The sequence below is a fragment of the Lagenorhynchus albirostris genome, chromosome 10 (genome assembly GCF_949774975.1).
Source record: "Lagenorhynchus albirostris chromosome 10, mLagAlb1.1, whole genome shotgun sequence".
NCBI lineage: Eukaryota > Metazoa > Chordata > Mammalia > Artiodactyla > Delphinidae > Lagenorhynchus > Lagenorhynchus albirostris.
The window spans coordinates 83,383,247-83,403,573 of NC_083104.1; the positions used below are offsets into that span (position 1 = coordinate 83,383,247).

Below are 20,327 nucleotides of genomic sequence, written 5' to 3' on the forward strand. Positions count from 1 at the left end.
TCCTGGTGGCTGCGGCTCTGGGTGCTGAACAGGGCACTGTTGGCAGTGCTAAAGCAGGCTAAGCGGGACCCTTAGTACTGGGGTCGGACCCCTTGGTACTGGGCCCAACCTCTTAGAACTTGGGGATGTCTCCATCAAGAAGGTTTGACCAGAACCCTAAATCCCCAGGGCTGGAAGCTGGAAATGCCCGCGAGTGACATTTAATTATGGAAAAAGATGGTGAGTGAAAAAGATGGAAAACTGAAAGACAGACAGAGAAAGACAAAGATTAAGTGACAGGAAGAGAAACAGAGACAGTGGGGAAGAGCATAAGGGACAGAAACAGAGCCTGAGGGAGAGAGATGTTGAGAAGATAATGAAGGAGAGACGGAAAGTCTGAAGAGAGGGAAATAGAGGCAGAGAGAGAGTGAGAGAGAAAGTGACTAAAGGGACACAGGCACCAGAAATGAGAGACAGGAGTAGAGCAGTGGAGATAACTAAGGACCGAGCAAGCAAGAGAGGAGAGTAGAGGAGATGCTGACTGGGAGACAGGGACAGAGACACAGACACAGAGAAATAAACAGAAACAGACTAAGACACAGAGAGAGACAGAAAGAAAGATATCCAGAGAAACAGGAGGAGGTTGAGAGACAATTAGAGACAGAGACAAGTTAGACAGGAAGAGACTGAGGGAGGAGGGCACAGTGAGACAAACAGTGAGAAGCAGAGACAGGTCAGGGTCTGCGGTCCAGAGAGAGACATGAAGCAAGGTGCCCAGTCCAGGAGCTGAGCAGAATTTGAGACAGAAGCTGATTTGCAGGGGGAGGAGATGAGCATAAAGAGCCATATTTCTTTGACATTTAAAATAACAATATTCACGATGAGGAGAATCACTTATATTCACATAACTCTTTGTAACAAAGCACTTTTAGTTGGGAGTGAGGACGTTTGCAGACACAAGTCAGTTTTATGCAGAACAGGTGCTAAATCCGAATTCCTGGGAATTTCCTCTTTCAAAACAAGCTTTTTCTTGTCCAATAAGTGTATACATCCAGGACTGAGGTGGCCACACGGGGAATGGTGAGGATGTGGGGCTCAGACCCCACCCCTAACCTGGCTCTTCTTTGCCGGACCAAGCCAGGTCTGCAGCTGCTGGAAGATGTTCTGTGGCGAGGTGGAGAGAATTTGGACAGTCAGACTCCAGCACTAGTAGAGAGCAGGAACATGCAAATTACTATGCAAGTGACAGTGCAAATCACCCAGAGCTTTTTCTCGCTTACCTGGCGTGCTAGGCGGAGGCTGGGGGAGTCTGAGGGTCTCTCAGGTGCCATGTCCAAGCAATGAGAAGCATTAGGGATGAGAAGGGCTGATTCTGAGGGTCCCAAAGGCTGTGTTACACTTAGCACATGCCAGGGGTCTATATCCCCTGGAAAGAAAGGAGACAATGGTGTGTTGAGCTGGGGCCAGGTAGACACTAAGGAGTCAGGTTCTGATAGCACGCTCACCATTAACAAACAGCACTTGGGTGGCCCCTGGGGTCTGGCCACCATAGTAGGAGTTCGTCTGCGACACAGCCTGGGCTATGGATGAGGCTGAAAACCCGAACACCTGCTCACATAGCTCTAGTTGGGAGGGCAGAGCTGGGAGCTGGGAGAAAGGGCATCCAGGGACCTCACAGGTGACATCTGTGGAGAGAGGTATCCATAAGTGTGGAGTACATAGCCAGCCCCCTACCTCTTTAATAATCATTTACAGAGCTCTCCCCACTGATGATCAAGACAGCTCCAGACCCTCCTTTCAATAAGTTCATGGTTCCTGTCAGAGACATACTCAGCCCCAGACAGTGATGGCCCAGAACGATCAGGGCTGTTATGGACAAAGGCCTGGGGTAGGGGTGGGGCCGTCTCAGAGGGAGCACAGTGGGCTCAGGGACAGCATCCTGCAAGGGATTAGACCTTAAGGAATTAGCCGGAGTGAGGCAAACAAAGAAAGAAAAGAGGAAGCCGCATGTGCGAAGGTCTAGAGGTGAGAAGGAGCCTGCAGTGCTGAAAGCACAAATTGGACCCCTGCTTAATATCCATAGCTCCTCTGTGCTTTCAGGGTAAATCTAACTTCTCAGTCTCACATTAATTCATTCCTTCCTTCACCATTTATTTGAGCACCTACCATGTAGTCAGATATATGTTGAACAATATATTGGGAACATAGTGACAACACAATAGCCCCAGGCTTTGCTGTCACAGGACTCACAGTCCAGAGGGGAGATAGGCAATAAAGAATGTATGGTAAGACTGTGGAAAGTGCTAAGGAGAAGAACAAGGAGCTAATGGGGTGGGGCGCAGGGAGGCAGACTTATCTTGAGAGATCTGCCTCCCTTCCTGAGGAGGGGACATCTTGTGTTGAGACTTGAAAACGAGTAAACTGTGTGAAGAGGGGAAGATAAGTAATCCAAGGAAATGTCTGAGGATTAGGAAGATTGGTATATCGGGCCGGGTGGGGGTGTGGGGGGGGTGGGTGTCAAAATATGCAAAGCCCTGTGAGGAAGTTGCATTGTATGGGTGAAGGGAAGTCCTAGAGACCAGAGAAGAGGCTGGGTCAGGGATCCAGGCAGGAGAGCATGGGGGTCCCTACCAGGACAGCAGAGGTGGGAAGAGAAAGGGGTTGGGTGAACTGCAGAGTTGTCCAGGATAAAGAGTGGGCAAGACTCAGTGATGACAAGCTATGGGGATGATGGGAAGGAGGCATGCAAAGCACTGTTAGGGTTTCTAGCCTGGTAACTGGAGAGGGTAGGGCCATTCCTGGGACAGGCACACAGATGAAGAGATGATTGAAGGGACGATCACTCATGTTGAGGGCTAAGTGTGTGAGTGAGAAGGTGCGTGAGGGCCAAGCACACATGCACGCTCTAGTACGGCTGTTCACCCCACACCCCACACCTGCAGGTTAAACGAGGCCCAGCAGTCCGGCTAGTTGTCCTATGGAAATGAAAACGAGTCCAGACTACCTGTTAGATGGCTTGTCTGGGCATAGCACAGAATGTATGTTTTGGGGGTGAGGGTTAGGCCAGTCACTCACAGTAGCCAAACTCGGTACAGGTCTGGTACAACCACTGCCGGTCGCCAACGCCGGCCACTTGGGTTTCTGTGACCTTCAGCTGTGCCACTGTCTCTGCTCGAGAAAAGCTTAAACACTTCTGACCCAGGCTGTGTGTGACAACCTAGGGGACAATATACATATATACATACATACATACATACATACATACATTCCTCCCTTCCCCCCATCAAGCCAGGGCAAGGAGCCATAGATCCCTACAAGTCAAAAGTCAGAAGTCAGAAGAGTGAGTCCCTGAGTTCTCCTGGGATTCAGTCGTCAGAGGCGGTGGGGGCCTAGGTCCCTGTGGGTTAGAGATTAAGGTACTAGATGACCAAGAACATCTTACCTGTGAGATCTTGGACATGTGAGAATATCTTAGATCTCAGTTTCCTCAGCTGTGCCTACCTCGAACTATTGTGAGAATTCAATGAAATAATAAATGTGAAGCACACTGCACAGTACTTGGTGCAGAAAACGCTGGAAAAGTGACAGCTGGATTGTAGCTGTGGATTCCGAGGCTGGGAGCCCGGTCTCTAGGAGAACTGTGTCCCCAGGGCTACCGTTTTTCATTCTATAAATACTAATTGAGAGCTTGCTGTGTGCTAGACGCTGTTGCAGGCTCCAGGAAGAGGCCAGAACAAGGTAGGCAAGCTAGATAGTAAGCATAGTCGTTAACATTTGCATACGGTGTGCCAGGCTCCCTGTTGAGTGTTTTCCATGCCCCTACTTCATTTCACCTCCGAGGTCCCTATGAGATGTCATACCCATTTTACAGATGAGGAAACTAAGGTGCAGAAGGCTTTACGCTTGACGAAGATCACACAGCGGAGGTGGAGCAGGAACCCTTGTCTGCCGACGCCTGGCGGTGCTCGGGGGTGCTCACCTGCACTGCCCGACGAAGCCCGCGGTAGGGCGCAGGGCTCCTGCAGTTGCCCCGGTCCCCGAGAAGGAGTCCGCAGAGCTGTCGCACACTCAGCGGCGCTCCCGCTTGCCCGTCGTACTGCACTGCCCCTCCCACGAGTGCCTGCAGCGCCCCCAGCAGCTCTGCCTGGTCCGCAGCGCGCCCCAGGGACCCACATGCGCCCAGCTCCGCTCGCAGCGCTGCCTGAGCCGAGCGGCCCGCGCGCAGCCGTCGCTCCACCTCCGCAAAGGCTGCGGACGCAGCAGCCCGGCACTGTTGGGAACGAGAGGCAGCGTTGGCGAAGACTCGGACCCGGGCCCCGGCCTTTCCCTTTCCACGACCTGCATCCTCCCTGGGCTCCCCACTTTCCCGGCGCCAGATTCATCCCGGGGTCTGTTGAACGCCACTCAGACCCGAAGCCCCGCCCTCTTCCGGCTCCTCCTCCGGGTCGTCCCCCAGGCCCCGCCCCACAGTGGAACAGCCTCCTGATAGGGTCGTCTGTCCCCAGGCCCCGCCTCCGTATCAGCCCCGCCCCTGTTGGGTCTCCTCCTTTCTTGGTACCCGGACCCATCTTCAGCTCCCGCCTTCTTCCCAAATCCACCTACCTCTCGGGGCTCCCAAGTCCCTCAGACCCCGACATCTTGCAAGCTTCAACCTTTTCTTTTGGCCCCCATCCTCAAGGCCTCTTCTCTCTCCCTATCCCCCTTGGACTGGGCCCCACATCCTACCTCCAGGGATCCGCCAATCGCAGTGTTCATTAGGCTTCTAGACACCACCTAAAGTCCGACCGCCGGAGAGTATCAGGTGACTCCGACCACTGAGGCCCTCCTCCCCACCCGGACCCACCGCCCGCCATCCTTACGTCATTATACTCGGAGAAATCCAGTATGGCCCGCACCGGAGCGGAAGAGGCGACGGAGGCGAAAATGAGATGGGGAAACTGAGGGAGGAGAAGTTGTCAGCCTGGGGGCTTAGGGACTGGGATCCCATATCTTCCCGCCCCTGTGTCACTCACTTGTTGTGTGATCTTAGGCAAGTCCCTACCTTCTACACACGGGACTCCCGTGGAGGCAGATTGTAGGAAGCTCTTCTGGGCGGAAAGGAGAGTGTGGGAGGAGGGAGTGTGGTGGGCAGGTATTCTATTATCTGAGTTGGGGACCCCGGAGTCCAAGTTCCCTCCCCCCAGTCCTCCCAGAGGAGTCCCGGGACCTTCAGCCTGGCCCAGGCAGCCAGGGAGCCGGCATAGGAGCCTCCGAAGCAGAGCCAGGGGCTGGAGAAGGAGACGTTGAAGAGGCGGGAGAGTGCGAGGCGGGCAGAGACCACATCGGCCAGCCTAGGGTCAGAGGGGAGGCTGGGTCAGTCCCCAACACCGGGAATCCCTGAAAATTCCCCCATTGTATAGGCGGGAATGGAGAATGGAGGGAGTTTGGCCAGAAGCTAGGGCTCTTTTCTCATGAGGTATTTCTGAGGACTCCGCATGCCCACAAACTCATTTCTTCATGAGTGCCTAGGTCAGGGGAGACCCATCTGGAAAGCCTCCACCATTCTCTTCCAGACTAGGTGGGAGAGGGAAAACCTCCAAGGCAGTTTGGGTGAAAATCTAGCCTGTAGGAGAGATCAGAGAGTTAACTGGGGAGCCAGAGCCAACCAGACCTTGTGGCCATTGCAAAGCTTTTGTCTTTACTGTGAGTGTGATGAGAGATATGTGAAGGATTTGAGCCGGGAGAGAGGTGATCTGGTTTATGCTCTAATGAGCACTCTGCTTCATCTGGAGAATAGACTGGAGGGATCAAGGGCAGAAACAAGGAGACCAGTGAGGAGGCTCTGTCATCCAGGTAAGAGATGCTGGTGGTCTGGACCAACAGGCCATAGTGAGACAGCAAAACGTAAGAATACAGTGGAAGGGGGGGTTGGGGGAAAGGGAAGGAGAGAGACCCAGAGATGGGGAAAGAAAGAACAGGACACTGAAAGACAGAGACAAAAACATGGGACCAGAGACTCAGAGGTCAACTTTGGGCAGTGGAGCAGAGAGACACAGATGCAGAGATGCCAAAACACAGACATCCTCAGTCCCATGACCCCAAACACTTTCCCGACCCCTACTCACGCATGGCGGCTGGACAAGAAGCGGAGCTGGGCCACGTCGAGCCCCTCAGCGGGTATACTCAGGCCATAAAATCTATGTTCCAGACCTATCACCAGGGCCCCCCAGACTGGGGCCAGGGTTGCAGGATGCCCTGTGAAGAGTCCAGAGGGGGTGTGTGTGAAGTGGGTGTCAACTCCTGCAACCCTCAGGCCTCATAGCACTGCAATATGCAACTCCCCTTCCTGGCCTCCACCAGCTACTCATCTATGTCTTTCCTCACCCTTGCATCTTACCTCTCATCACTGAGCCAGGCCCAAGGCTGCCTTCGCCCCCCAGATGCAGGAATACAGGCCCATCCTGGCTGGTCCAATGTTGGTCATTTACCCAATACCGCTAAGAGGTAGGATGGGGAAGAAGAAATGGGACTGTGAGAGTTCTGACCTGTTCTTTATTCCCTGTTCGCTCCAGTCTCTCTCCCTAATGGATCTCTGTATACCTATAGTATCTGAAATAGGCTTGTTTATTTATGTGTTCATTTCTCTCCTCTTTGTCTCCTCATCTAGAATGTAAGATCTACAAGAGCAGATATTTTTGTCAGCTTTTTCACTCTTATATCCCCAGGGTCAAGAATAGTGGCTAGCACTTGTTAGGCACTTGCAATATATTGAAATAATAATTGTAGAATAAGTAATGAATGCAGATGGATTTAGGAATAGGGCCTACGTGAGATGACCTCTGGAGACTGTGGATAGAGTAGGTGTGAAAAATGGTAAATCTGTTCATTCATTCAGTAGATACCTTCAAGTGCCTATTGTTAGCCAGGTCTGGTTCCAAAGATGGTCCAGATTTTTGCTCCATACTGAGACTTGGTGGTGGGTTTAGTGTGTAATCTGAAGGATGCGGGGGTGGTGTTGAGGGGCAGTGAGGGAGTGAGAGTGAATGACAGGGAAAAAGAAAAACTGAAGGACAGGACCTGCGGGACAAAAAAAGTGGGAGGCTGAAGAAAAGAAGGGGAGATTAGGGGTTAGAGGGCAAATCAAAAAACCAGAGGGGCTAGACTAAAGGGCCATAAGGGATTCTGACAGCAGGCATTGGATAAGACTGAGGGGGAGAGGGATGGGGAGACAGAGGTGTAGAGATAGGAACGGAAAGCAGAGACCGAGGGGCAGGGTAGGGAGACTAAGGAGGGGGGCAGGGGACACAGTGGTCTCCCCCTCTCCGGGCCTCACCTGCAGGAAGGATCGTCTGTCGGAGGCATTGAAGGGGTCCAGTGGTTGCTCCAGCCACCCCTCTTTTGGGAGGGCCACACCTCCTGGGTCCAGGCTCAGGCCCAGGCCAGAGCTCTCCTGAAACCGCTGAATGTGCTCACCTAGGCGCCTAAGGAGGGAAGCTGTGGGACATGGAGGGGAAAGAGTCAGGCCAGGCCCCCTTAGGACCCCCTGCCTGACACTCAGGATCCTCCTACCTGGAGCTGAGGACCCCCAGAGGGAAACCAGGAGCAAAGGGCCCAGCCACGGGACAGGCCCAATGGCCATGGTGTCCAGTCCTCTGTGCAAGGGCTCTAGGTGCTGTGTTCTCCCCGCTCACTCGACTTCATCTAACGTTCCCAGGGCTGGCCTTTAAATTTATAGTCTTTGATCAGGAGCTCAGCTTTCTTTCCAGACTCCTGTCCTGGGACAGGTCAAGCTTCTGTTGGAACCACTAAAGCGAGGCAGGGACGCCAGAGTCTGTATATAGAGACCTGCTGGTGTGGCCCCTGGATATCCAATTACTTCTCTCTCTGCTCCCGATTTTCTCCTCTCTTGCCCCCTGATCTCCCTCCCCACAGGCCCTCAGTCTCCCTGCCTGTGCCTCAGTCTCTTCTTTCCTTCAGTCACCACTTCTTTCTACCTCAGGACCCCCTCTTCCTCTCTCTGCCCTCAGCACACTTTCAGTCCCCCTCAGTTGCCCCAACACTCAGTCTGTCCCTCTCTTTGTTTCTCGCTTCTCTTTCAGTCTTCTCTCTATTTCAGTCTCTCTCTCGTTTAGTCTCGCCATGTCTATTTTCCAGTGTCCCCCTTTTTCTGCCCATCATCAACCCCCCCACCAACCCTCTGACTCGCAATCTCACCACGTTCCTTAGAGTCCTTAGAACACTTTGAGTATCTCAGGCTTGCTCCTGCTGTTCTCACTGTGGATTCCTCTTTCTCCATAAACCCTCATGTCGTGCTCCCTCACCTCAGCCAGATCTCTATTCAAAGGTCAGATAGGTCTTCCATGGTCAGCTCTTTACAAATTGTCAAACCTGTAGGTCTCCTTTATTCTTTACTCTTCTTCATAGCAACATCACTATCAGAAGTATACATATTTTATTTATTTATATGGTTCATCATCTGTCTCCCAGACTAGAAGGTAAGCTCCATGGGGCTACGGATTTTCATCTCTTTTGTCCATTGCTAAATGTTGGGTCCTTACTACAGTGTACATAGTGGGCAATCAATAAATGTTTGTTGAGCGAATGACTAATCCATCAACTAATGTTGCTGGTTCTACTCTAAAAATTTATCCAGAATCCAACAACTTCTCCCCACCTCCAGCGCTCTCACTTTCTTCTAGCCACCATCATCTCTGACTTGGACTATCAACAATCCTCTTAGCTTTATCTCTATCTTCAAAACGGACATATTTTACTTCTGGACAATGCACCCTTTTCAATGGTTAAAGCAGATGTACAAGGTATGTTTGATGGGTCACAAGACAGGCTGTTCTAGTTAGCATAAAGTTCACACCAAATCATGTATAAGTCACAATGACTTCCCCATATTGCAATATGTGAGGTGGCAACCTTGTCTGGGTTTGGTTTCAGGGTAATGCTTGCCTGGTAAAATGTATTTGGAAGAGCCTCCCCCTCTTCTACTTTTTGGACGAGTTTGAGAAGGACTGGTCTTAATTCTTCTTTGAATGTTTGGTAGAATTTACGCGCGAAGCCGTCTGGTCCTAGACATTTGTTTGTTGGGAGGTTTTTGGTTACTGATTCAATCTCCCTGTTAGAATAGGACTGTTCAGATTTTCTGTTTCATCACGATTCAGTGTCGGTAGGTTGTATATTTCTAGGAATCTATTTCTTCTAGGTTGTCCAATTTGTGGACGTATCATTTAGTTGTAGGTGGGCACAAGAATGTGAAACCTGTTATTTTATGTGAAAGGCGACAACTCTGCGTCGCATGGCCGGTTAGCTCAGTCGGTTAGAGCGTGGTGCTAATAACGCCAAGGTCGCGGGTTCGATCCCCGTACTGGCCAGCCCGTGTTTTTGGCTCTTCAGTTACTAAATAATCTTCCTGCAGGCACGTTATCAAATTGGAAATAACCTCGCAGACATAAAATTGGGATTAAATGTTGACTTAATTTGTTCTTCAGCAATGGCAACTACCTTCCTTGTCACCACCCCCTGCTTTCCCCGCCCCCCCCACCCCCAGCAAACATAGTCCCAGCAAGAAGTGAAATTTAGATATTTCAGGTTTGACAAAGGTGCATTTTCATCACTCAATACTTGAAATACAAAACCAAAGTTCATTTAAGGAGGGAGTGGTGTTGGTAAGGCACAGTCCCTTTGAAAGAGCTTATGGCTGATGTTTTCTGGGAGGGGGCTTAAGATAGGCTTTCAGAGGCTAAGCGGGTTGACATATTCTATGGAAGCATGGTTATTGGGAGGAACTGCTGTTGTTTGGTTGGCACTCAAAGGTATGTTTATTGGAGTGAGTGCATCCCTGGCTGGCTCACTTTCAGAAAGCAGGGGTTGACAGTGATTGGTTGTCATGCAAAAGTATGTTCACAAAACAATTGTCATGGGTAGATTGAATTGGTTTAAATTCATGTCTGGTGGCTACTTGTCACCACTGCTACAGGACAATCAGTCTTTTCCTAAGTTTGTGATTAGTATGTGTTCTCAATATTTTACTTTGGCATAAAGCAAAGTTAGTTGTTTAAATATCCAAGTAATGTATAATAAAAACACTGATTTTTATTATTAATGAATTTTCATTAATTTTTAATGACATTGAGGGCATTATGCTAAGAGAAAATAAGTGAGACAGAAACAGACAAATTCTGCATGATCTCACTTACATGTGGAATCTAAAAAACAAAATCAAAATCGAGTTCACAGACACAGAGAAGAGTTTGGCGGTTGCCAGAGGCAGGGGTTGGGGGATGGGCTAAATGAATGAAAGGGGTCAAAAGGTACAAATTTCCAGTTATAAAATAAGTTATGGGGATGTAAGGTACACCATGGTAAAATAGTTAATAGCACTGTGTTGAATATTTGAAAGTTGCTAAGAGAATAAATCCTAAAAGTTTTCATCACACAAAGAAATATGTAACAATGTATAGTGATGGATGTTAACTAGACTTATTGTGGTGATCATTTTGTAGTATATACAAATATCAAATCACTACATTTTATACCTGAAATTAATATAAGGTTTATGTCAATTATACCTCAATAAAAATACTGACCAAAAAAGAATTACAATAACAGAACAATAGAAAAACTCTTGTGTATGTCAATGTATGGGGACTCCTTTTTCTGATATGCCCTTTCTTGCACCCACTACTCACCCCTCCCAATTCAGCTCTGACCCAGACATTGACAGGCCTGGATTTCTCCCAATATGCAAAGGCAAGAATCTCTCAGGCCATGTCTTTGCTCATTAGCACATAGTATCTAAAAGGCCAGAGACAGAACCTGGCACTGGATGGACCAGTGAAATGAGTGACATATTCCTTTCTCCTGGTTTTATACGGCAAAAGAGGACATAGGTTTTTGAACTCAGTAAGCATTGTGCATTGCCAACAAGGGACGGACTCCTTCTGCATCAATGGTTTTAAGCTTGAGGAGAGTTGCCCTTGGACCTTTTGTGCTTGTATGTTACAGCTGACACAATCCTCTCATATTATTGTATGGGATGCAGAACCCACAGATAGGGAGGGCCGATTGTAAGGATCTTAATCAGCCACAAATTTTGGTATCTGAGGGGGTTTCAGGAACCAATCCCTTCAGATGCAGATACCAAGTGGTGACTGTATTTATTTATTTTTGTGGCTTGCAATAGATGTTTTATGATGTTTATAAATTACTTCTATTCCAAACCCTACTTCAGGATTTAATTTCATCTCTGGTTCCAGAATCCTTCACAGACTTTCAACACAACTCCCCAAATACCCATCTGAAACCTGTTTTAATGAGTTCTTAAACAACCCAGTACCCCAACCCCGAAGTGTCTGGCAGCGTCTTACTGACTTGGTAGATTATGTACACCTGGCTCAGCACTTAGCACATAGTAAGTACTCAGGAAAGAAATTTCATTAGTGGAGAGTTAGAACTTCTGTTTAAAATACTTCCTTATTAAAACCAATGTCCTGTATTCAAATTCCAAATTCCATATGCTTGCACTAGGGTTTTCCAAATGTACTCCAAGAGGAACTTGTTTCGATATTAACTGTCCTCTGATTCCAAACCTGAAGCCCTTACCTGGACAATTCGATTCAGTGGGTTTGGAATGGGGCAAAACAGTGTTCTGTAGTGAGTAATAAAACATGTACGTTCCACCTTTGTAGAGTCTTGAGACATGGTTCATGAGGCTGCATTCTCACCACCTCTGTTATACCACTTCCTTTCCTCTTTGGTTTTTCTTTCCAGATCCACTAAAAGAAGTGTCTTCTCTTGAGCATAGTGAGTTGTGTCTGGAAAAGTATGTATTCCTGCAGCATCATGTGCTTTTTTTTTTTTTTGTCATAATATTCCTCATCTTAATGTAAGTCCATAAGATCGGGGTGGTTCAGAGTTTCCCTAACCCTGGTTAAAGCGTGGCACAAACTTGTGATTAGATAAACTAATAAACTAGTGAAAATAAACGTTTTCATTAGTTTTTTCCAAGAAACATTACAAGGATTTGTTTTCTCTCTTTAAAGCTTGGTCCCAGATTTCACGTGTGTAAAATTATTCATAATCTTCCAGGGACTAGGAAGTCTAATTAATTTTAACCCAGTAATACTTGGCATGTTATTGCTGGTTCAGGGCACCGGGATGGCCGAGTGGTTAAGGCGTTGGACTTAAGATCCAATGGACGTGTGTCCGCGTGGGTTCGAACCCCACTCCCGGTAACTCCTTTTTAGCGGATGTCTTACCTGAAAATGAAAATTCCTTGTACAAAGTTGGAAAATAGTCCAGCATGTAGATGTCGCTGAACTTCTTTTATCCAATCTGATAGGATCTATCTATAATTGGGTGATTTAGATAGCTTAGATATAACGTAAATATTGACATATTTGTATCAAAATCCGCTAACTTAGTTGTTTTCTATGTGTTCCCTTTGTCCTTTGTTCCTTTCTTTTATCTTCTTCCTGTCTTTGAAATATATGAATATTTTACATGATTTGATGATATCTCCAGCATTGCCTTATCATTTGTATGTCTTAAAAAAATCATTAGTTGTTTCCCTAGGGTTTATTATATACAGCTACAATTAATCAAAGTCCACCTTCAAATAATGTTATGCTGCTTCCAGTGCAGTGTAAGAAGCTTGTAATAATATACTCCCTCCTATAGTGTGTGTTATTGTCATAGATTTTGCTTTCATATATGCTGTAACTGTACAATACGTCACTACTACTTTTGCTTAATACAGTCTATCATTTTTAGAGTGAAAATTGGGAAAAAGTATTCCTTATATGTACCTCCATTATATGTACAGAAATGGATATTCATTCTTTTGTATTTCTTTTTCCTGAAGTCCATCTTATAACATTTCCTATTTTTCAGGTCTGATAGTAATGCACTCTTCAGTTTTTGTTTGTCTGGAAAGACCTTTATTTCTTCACTTTTGGAAAATATTTTTTGCTTGGGTTAACAGATTTTTTTTTAATTTCTTTTTTTTTAGCCTCTCATCACTTTAAAATGTCATTCCGTTATCTTCTGGTGTACCTAATTTCTGATAAGTCTGCTGTTTTAGATAGGTAGATAGATAGATAGATAGATAGATAGATAAATAGATAGATAGGTAGATAGATAGATAGATAGATAGATAGATGATAGATAGGTGATAGGTAGATAGATAGATAGATAGATAGATAGATAGGAATTCTCTGACCTTGGAGCTGAGGTTTGATGTACAGGTTTCCTCTGCTATCGGAAAGTAGGTTCCTATAAAACCTTTCACAAGCTGAATTGGTGTGAAGTGAAGAAGCAGTTACCTTAGGACACTTCTTGCACATGGATGCACAAAATAAATGTAGGTAAAGCACAGATGCTCACAGACACAGTTCAAAGCTATAGCGGCTTGATGCTGAGATGCTGACTGTAGTTCCTGGGGGAGGAGCTTTGTGGTCCCACCCTTGCTGCTCCTGATGCACGCTGCCTCTATAATGGCTTTCTACAAAACAGGTACAAACGTAGGTCTTTCCTAAAAATGAAGTGGCAGAAAAGTGAACTTTTGAAAAGTGAGGGATATCTGTATTTCATTATCTTGGGAAAATACTCGGCCACTAACTCTTCAAATATTTTTTCTGTTCTTTTCTCTTCACCTCCTGGGATTCTGATTACAAATATATTAATCAATAATTCTTCAATGCTCTTTTTTTCTTTTTTTTCTTGGTGTTTCAGCTTGGGTAGTTTTTAGGTCTACCTTCAAGTTTATCACTTCTTTTCTCAGCTCTATAGAGTCTACTAGTTAGTCTATCAAAGGCATTTGATAGACTAACTAGTAGACTAGTTAGTCTTACTGTGTGTGTGTGTTTAAATTTAACATATTTATTGAACTTTTAGTTTGCAACAATCTACTGAAATGTGTCATCTGTTTATGTGTTGGGGTAACGTGGGGACCTACTACTTTCCATTGGCATCTGAAATGGGTGCGGTCTCGAGGGACTAAGCCCGTAACCTGTGGGATCTGATGCTATCTCCAGATAAATAGTGTCAGAATTGAGTTAAACTGTAGGACACTCAGCTAGTGCTGTAGAATTGCTTGGTGGGGGGAAAACTCCCATGTAGTTGGTGGCCAGAAGTGTCAGAAGCAAAGTGTTCTTGTGTGAGTAGTGAAGGAGACACACAGGAGGAAAAACAGGGTTTTTTTCTAATGCACTTCTCAGCCACACATTCACCCTTTTAGACTACTGTTTGAAAAGGGTTCTGGACCTTTTAAACATTTATTTTCTTGTGCCAGCTGGCACCGAAATTTTGTCAGTAGGGGGTGCAGGAGAGACACAGTAGGAGGAAAGAGTTTTGCTTTCTGGTTCCAGGAGCTCCTGCAGCCGTCAGCATCTCCAGCATCCAGCTCCATTCTACTGACTTCCAAAATAGTAGAGAAAAGAAACTGGATATTCACGAATCCATTCACAAATATTTATTGACCACATCATGTGTGGTAAATATTCCAGGATGCAAAAAAGAATTAACACTGTTTGTGGGGATCATACAAAATAAAAAACAGTGGTTTCCAGTAACTGCTGTAGCTCTCATTGCAAACTCTCAGATGGTAAAGTCATTGATTAAAGACAAAATATTCAATGATGTGCAAAGCAAATCACTGTTAATCTCATTGCATATGAGAGGGGCATTGTCATCTGATGAGAATTCTGAACTGTTTGGTGTCCAAATAATAATTTACAGTGCTTCATTCATGCCATGTGTGGAATGATTTTTCATGCAACTTTTTACATACTCCATCCAGTCTTTCCCTCTTTTCTTTGAAAACTTCCAGTGCCTGCCACCTTCAGAAACCACATCTATAAAGTAAACATCAGGCTCTTAGTTCTCCACATCATACAGCAATTGAACAACTCGGGTTTGATCAAGGATCAATTCCCCAAACTGTGTTCAACAAAATGAGGGCTAACACTTTTCAAAATTATGAAACCTATGGAGACAGCTCCACCAAATTGCAATCCAGGATCTTTTGTTTACTAAGCACGCTCTTCAACCAGCCAACCCACAGAGCCCTCTTGAACAGAAAAAGAAAAACAGTAAAGAAATATAGTGTGAGAAAGTTTTCATTTTCACATACTAAGAATTGCGTTTGGAGAAGAATACAGATATTTTTTGAAGTAAAGAACAAACAAATTCTTTGGAATATGGCTCTGCCATGGCATCTGCTTCAAAGAACCACATCCTTGGCAAACTGATTACACTTTACTGATGTTGCTACATCAATAACCGCAAAAAGATGTGAGAGCTAACAAATAATATCACATAATAAGTAAGTTTAATTTTTCTAGTAGTCATATTTTAAGAAGTAGAAATAAACAAATGGAATTAATTTTAATGTTTTAACTCCTAATATTATCATTTCAACATGCAATCAATAAAAATTTAATGAGATATTGTACATTCTTTTTTTAAAAAACTAAATTTTAGAAACGTGTTAATGGCTATTGTTTTGGACAGGGCACTTCCACAACATTCTGGGGGAAAGGAAAAAATACTCACTTCACAGTATAATCTCTGTAGTTTTTTTTGGGGGGGGCAGGAACGTTCCCCATATGCAGAGTTTTGAAAAAACCTAGCTTATCTCCTTTAAATCCAAGAGTGATTTGATTATTATATCAAAGAAAGGTCTTTTTGTTTATTTGAGACGGAGGTTGAAACGGACTTCTTTCTAAAACAAGCCTCCACCACCACCACCAAAAAAAAAAAGTATTCAATGAAACACGTTTATAAAAGAGAAAAACAAACCAAAAATCTTGAGAGTAGAAAAGTCGGTTACCTTTGTTGGTTAAAGCCTAGTGGAATAATACTAAAGTTGTGAGCGTCTCCATATAGATGTTCTATTTTTTTTTTTCTTCTACCGTGGAAGTTCCCTGTTGATGTTAGCTGGAAAAAGTGGGTAATAAAATACAACGCACTAGTCCAGTACTGCTTAAAGTATGGTCGGCGGAATAGCAGCAGAAGCATCACCTTGCTAAAAATTCATGGGCTGCATCCTGGTACCAATATAGAATCTCTGGGGGGGAGGGCGGTGAAGCCTAGAAAACTGGGCTTAATACTTTTTCTTAGCGATTCTTCTCCGCGCTAAGATTTGAGAAGTATTTACATCAGGAAGTTCCAAATCCTTTGGACCTTTCTTCTCTCCCCACCCCGCTCCCCTTTTAATTCGGTAACAGCCCAACAGATGAGGTATCAAACGAGGTCTAGACGCGTGGCAGGTTCATTCTTTCGGTTGCCGGCACCCCTCACAACGCACATTGTCCAGAGTCAATCAACTTTTGTGAGATAAATACATGAATACCAACAAATGAAAGTCTCCTTTGCATGTTTTTGTTCCTTTCCCAGCTTCACCTTGATTTCCTTCCCAGGCTCCTCCACTCGGCCCCAAACGTCTGAAGTCACGCCCCAGGAAGACCTTACAGGGAGATCCAGCTGTTGAAAGAGACACCACCCCCAAACTGCCACTTTCCTCTTCTCCTTTGACACCGTCGCCCTCCTCTTGTCTGTTTAACTTTTGTCTAGGATCGCTTACAACTCGGAACACTTTCTTAGTCTCTGTCTTCGGCGGTGAGGCTGCCGTGCTCTTCTAGTTGAGATCCGGAGCTGGCCGGGGAGATAAGAGTCTGAATAGCTTTCTCGGGTGTCAGGGCAGATCTTTGCCAAGATCGCTGAATAGAGGGCCTAAGGGGGACGCTATGATTTCGTTTGTCCACAGAAGCGGCTTTCCTGCTTCAGTTTCTCCAGCTGATGTCCCTTCTTTTTCCTCTAGGACCGATGCTCAGAGACAGAAAGTGTGCAGGGGAAGAGCCTGAAGAGTGAGAGCCCTGCCCAACGGGGGAAAAATTGATGAAGACAATACTGGTCAGACTTTGTTTCTTTTCTTTGACACTTCTTTGATCTTTAAAAACTAAGATATACTTCACAGTCTATAATATTCACATAAAGTGTACAATTCAGTGTTTTTGAGTATATTCCCAGAGTTGTGCAACCATCGCCATTATCGAGTTTTAAAACATTTCCATCATCCGCAAACCAACTCTGTATCCTTTCCGCAGCCCTCGGCAACTACTACTGCCGCTATGGATTTGCCTATTCCGGACATTTCATATAAATGGAATCATACAACATAAGGCTTTTTGTGTCTGGCTTCTTTCATTTAACATGAAGTCTTCAAGTTTCATTCATGTTGTAGCATGTATCAGAAATTCATTCCTTTTTATGGTCAAATAATATTCCGTATTTAATTTTTTAAAGTTGTCTTTCTAAAGACCTTTCTGTCAACTCCCCTTCTCAGTATCATTAAAAGAAACGAGATTAAAAGGACATTTCAGAAGAGAGACAACTTACGCATCCATTCAGACTTAACGGACAGCCAAAATTGCACTGTGTGGCGGGCACCATGCAAGGTGAAGAACCAGATCGAAGGACGTTAAGAATTTGTTATCAATTTGAAAAATGTACACAGAGATATATTTTTTCCTAAAAGACAAGGGCAACTCGAGCCAGCCAGGAGTCGAACCTAGAATCTTCTGATCCGTAGTCAGACGCGTTATCCATTGCGCCACTGGCCCCCCTTGTTATAATGCTCTCTATTACTCATTATTCACTAGAATCATTGAGAAAACGGTTGATTCATGATACAGATGGAAGTTAGTTGTACAAGAAAGACCTATGGATTCTTCTAAAACTGATTGGTTATCTTCGGGGTCAATTTGTATAAGTTACATTCACTTAAAATATTTATAATTATGAAAGAATTTTCTGCCTTGGAGCATCATGTATGTGATAGAACGACTGTGGTTAGCATTTTCCCCCCATTTATGTGCGTGACTGTCTGTATTGTTTCTACTTATGAACGGTTCTTTAACAGTCGGTCCATCTGTCCATTCATCAAGTCATTTCATTTTCCTTTGGCACTTACTGATGTTGAGTATGGGTCAAAAATTAGTGATCCATTTAATTTTCAATTTTGATATAGTGAAAGAGAAAGTGGAATAAAACACATTCTTGAGGTATTAATCATATTTTTCAATCTCACTCTCCAAAGAGCTGAAACTCTTTACACAGGAAATAATTTCAGACTCTAAGCAGCAGAAAAACATTCCGAAACACCCACCCTCCCAAATTAGGCGAAATGGGGGTAATAATTTAATAAAGGTAAACACTTTAAGAACCAAATTCATATAGGAACTTAGAAGTTCAGAGTTAATATAATTATAAAATTAGAGAATACCAGTATCATTACATAAATTGGCTAGCTATATTTAAGGGCTCAACGTAGGCGAAATAGGTATGTGGAGATAAAAAAGTGTTTATAAGTGAGGGCAGTTCTTTGAGCGAGAAGTACAATAGTTTGGGTCCGAGTGCAGTCACGGTGCCCACAGCCTTTATCCGTACTCTTCCCTCGTTAGATTTATTGCGTTGGCGCAAGTTGTGTATCTTCTCTTTGCCTCGGTTTCCTCATTTCTATAGTACAATGTTTTAAAGAGCGCTCACACACACACACACACACACACACACACACACACACAGATATTTATGATCCTAGACCTTCATGGTTCTCACTAGACTGTTTTGTTTTATTTTGTTTTTTTTTTTTTAAATACCAGAGAACTCTTTAAGGAAGCTACCTGCATCGCCATTAACAGAGCGGGGACTTTTATTACAGATTTTTTAAAACAGAATTTCTTGTTTCCCTTTGCCTTTGGGACCTGCTGCTACTTTTAGATTTAACAGAATGGATACAAAACAAGCAGCTGTTTTGAGCGTTCACTAAGTCTCAGGCTTCCCGGGTACTGAGGGGTAGCTGCAGATAGTTGGGCTGAAGGAAGCCCCGCCCCCGCGCTCAAGTGATTCACAGGTACCCGCCCAGTTTGCGGGAGGATGGAAGAGCCAAAATACTGAGAGTGTACTCGGGACGGGACGGAAAGCTGCCTTCTTACTCCTCAGTTTGTTTATGTAATAAGACGAAGATTGAGAACCACACAGAGAAAGTCATTTCGTAATTTGAGTGGAAAAAGCACTGAGAAACGCTGTGAGCAGGATTTGAACCTGCGCGGGGAAACCCCATTGGATTTCGAGTCCAACGCCTTAACCACTCGGCCATCACAGCTTGAATCGCTAGCCCCTATTTAGGAATCTAAAAAGACCATATAGGTCCCGGATTTATAATCTTGCTTACCAATTCTGGCCATCCTTGCTTATTTGGCATGTTTACTTTAAGCAGTACGTAAAAGGAGATCACTCAAGTTCCCTCATCAGATCTCTCCGCTCAGCCTCATCCAACTTGTCCCCATCCTGCCAGGCTCCAGGCTGCGAAGTCTCACCTCCTTGAGAGAAGGCAATATTCCAGCATCACAAGAATCCTTGATTTTCTAAAATTTTCTACAGTCTTCATGGATTGCCTAGTTTAGCTTCATTCTTGGCATTGAATGAAGTAAGAGTTGTATTAAGTGTGTCTACGATTCTGCTCATTTGTGTTCTCCACAAATACACTATGCCTTACTGCTAGGAGGACAATGTGGCAGGATCTACCAATATTTCAAATGCATATACTCTTTGATACAGCATTTCCACAAATGTAAAACATAGACTTGAACACATGAGAAATTATATTGTGTTCTAGCTTATTCTCTGCAGCATTAACTGTAATAGTAAGATTGAGAAAAACCTAGTCAGTCAGAACTATTAATTAGATAAGTTATGGCATAACTACACAGTGAAATGCTATGCATATTTAAAACAAAATGATAAAGATCACTATGTACATACATATGCTATAAAGTAGAAGCAAGGTTCAGAGCAATCTCTATAGAATGATACTATTGGAGATATATTTGTGTTAGATTGTATATGCATTTTACAAAAACAAAACAAAGCAAAAAAAAAAAAAACCTCTCAAGGATAATCAGTAAACTCACAACAAAGTTTCCAGTTGAGGGGCTGGAGACTAAGGAGGTGGAATTCTTTGGAAGCAGGAGGAAGAAATTTACTGCATGTCACATTAGACTTTAGATGTTACCTATTTAAAAAATCAAATAAAGGCTCAAGAAAACAGTATAAATGAGGAAGTGGAGGAGAAAAGTTTTCTTACCAGAGTTCTCCTCTGGAATGGTGACTAGCCCTTCCTTTCTGGAACTCAGCAATAGTCAGCACTCTGAAGGAGGCTTCACTTCGAGCCTCAGAAGGAGCTAATCACACAAATAAGATTTGAAGCCACCTAGGAAGCCTGAGGCAAAAAGGCAAGAAGGTTCTGGAATGCTGTCCAAGCCTAGCCCTGGACACACAGGGCACGGGAGACCTGGGAG

At 44.7% G+C, this 20,327-nt stretch overlaps 1 protein-coding gene and 4 non-coding genes across 5 annotated transcripts; 2 read left to right on the forward strand and 3 right to left on the reverse strand.

Annotated features, from left to right (window-relative positions):
* Window positions 1–1,074: 1,074 nt before the first annotated feature.
* On the reverse strand, window positions 1,075–7,597 carry PRSS16 (serine protease 16). Its single transcript, XM_060163458.1, has 12 exons — window positions 7,528–7,597; window positions 7,292–7,452; window positions 6,356–6,455; window positions 6,084–6,213; window positions 5,186–5,309; window positions 4,839–4,916; window positions 4,705–4,752; window positions 3,959–4,249; window positions 3,055–3,196; window positions 1,485–1,664; window positions 1,260–1,405; window positions 1,075–1,143 (listed from the first exon to the last, which is right to left on the reverse strand). Exons 1-12 carry the CDS (start codon window positions 7,595–7,597, stop codon window positions 1,075–1,077), a joined length of 1,539 nt encoding a protein of 512 aa, XP_060019441.1.
* A 1,670-nt stretch (window positions 7,598–9,267) lies between these two features.
* On the forward strand, window positions 9,268–9,341 carry TRNAI-AAU (transfer RNA isoleucine (anticodon AAU)). The gene has a single exon. It is a non-coding gene; the product is annotated as a tRNA-Ile (tRNA).
* Window positions 9,342–12,120: 2,779 nt separating this feature from the next.
* Window positions 12,121–12,203, forward strand: TRNAL-UAA (transfer RNA leucine (anticodon UAA)). The gene has a single exon. It is a non-coding gene; the product is annotated as a tRNA-Leu (tRNA).
* Window positions 12,204–17,518: 5,315 nt separating this feature from the next.
* Window positions 17,519–17,591, reverse strand: TRNAR-ACG (transfer RNA arginine (anticodon ACG)). The gene has a single exon. It is a non-coding gene; the product is annotated as a tRNA-Arg (tRNA).
* Window positions 17,592–19,050: 1,459 nt separating this feature from the next.
* TRNAS-CGA (transfer RNA serine (anticodon CGA)) lies at window positions 19,051–19,132 on the reverse strand. The gene has a single exon. It is a non-coding gene; the product is annotated as a tRNA-Ser (tRNA).
* Window positions 19,133–20,327: the final 1,195 nt, after the last annotated feature.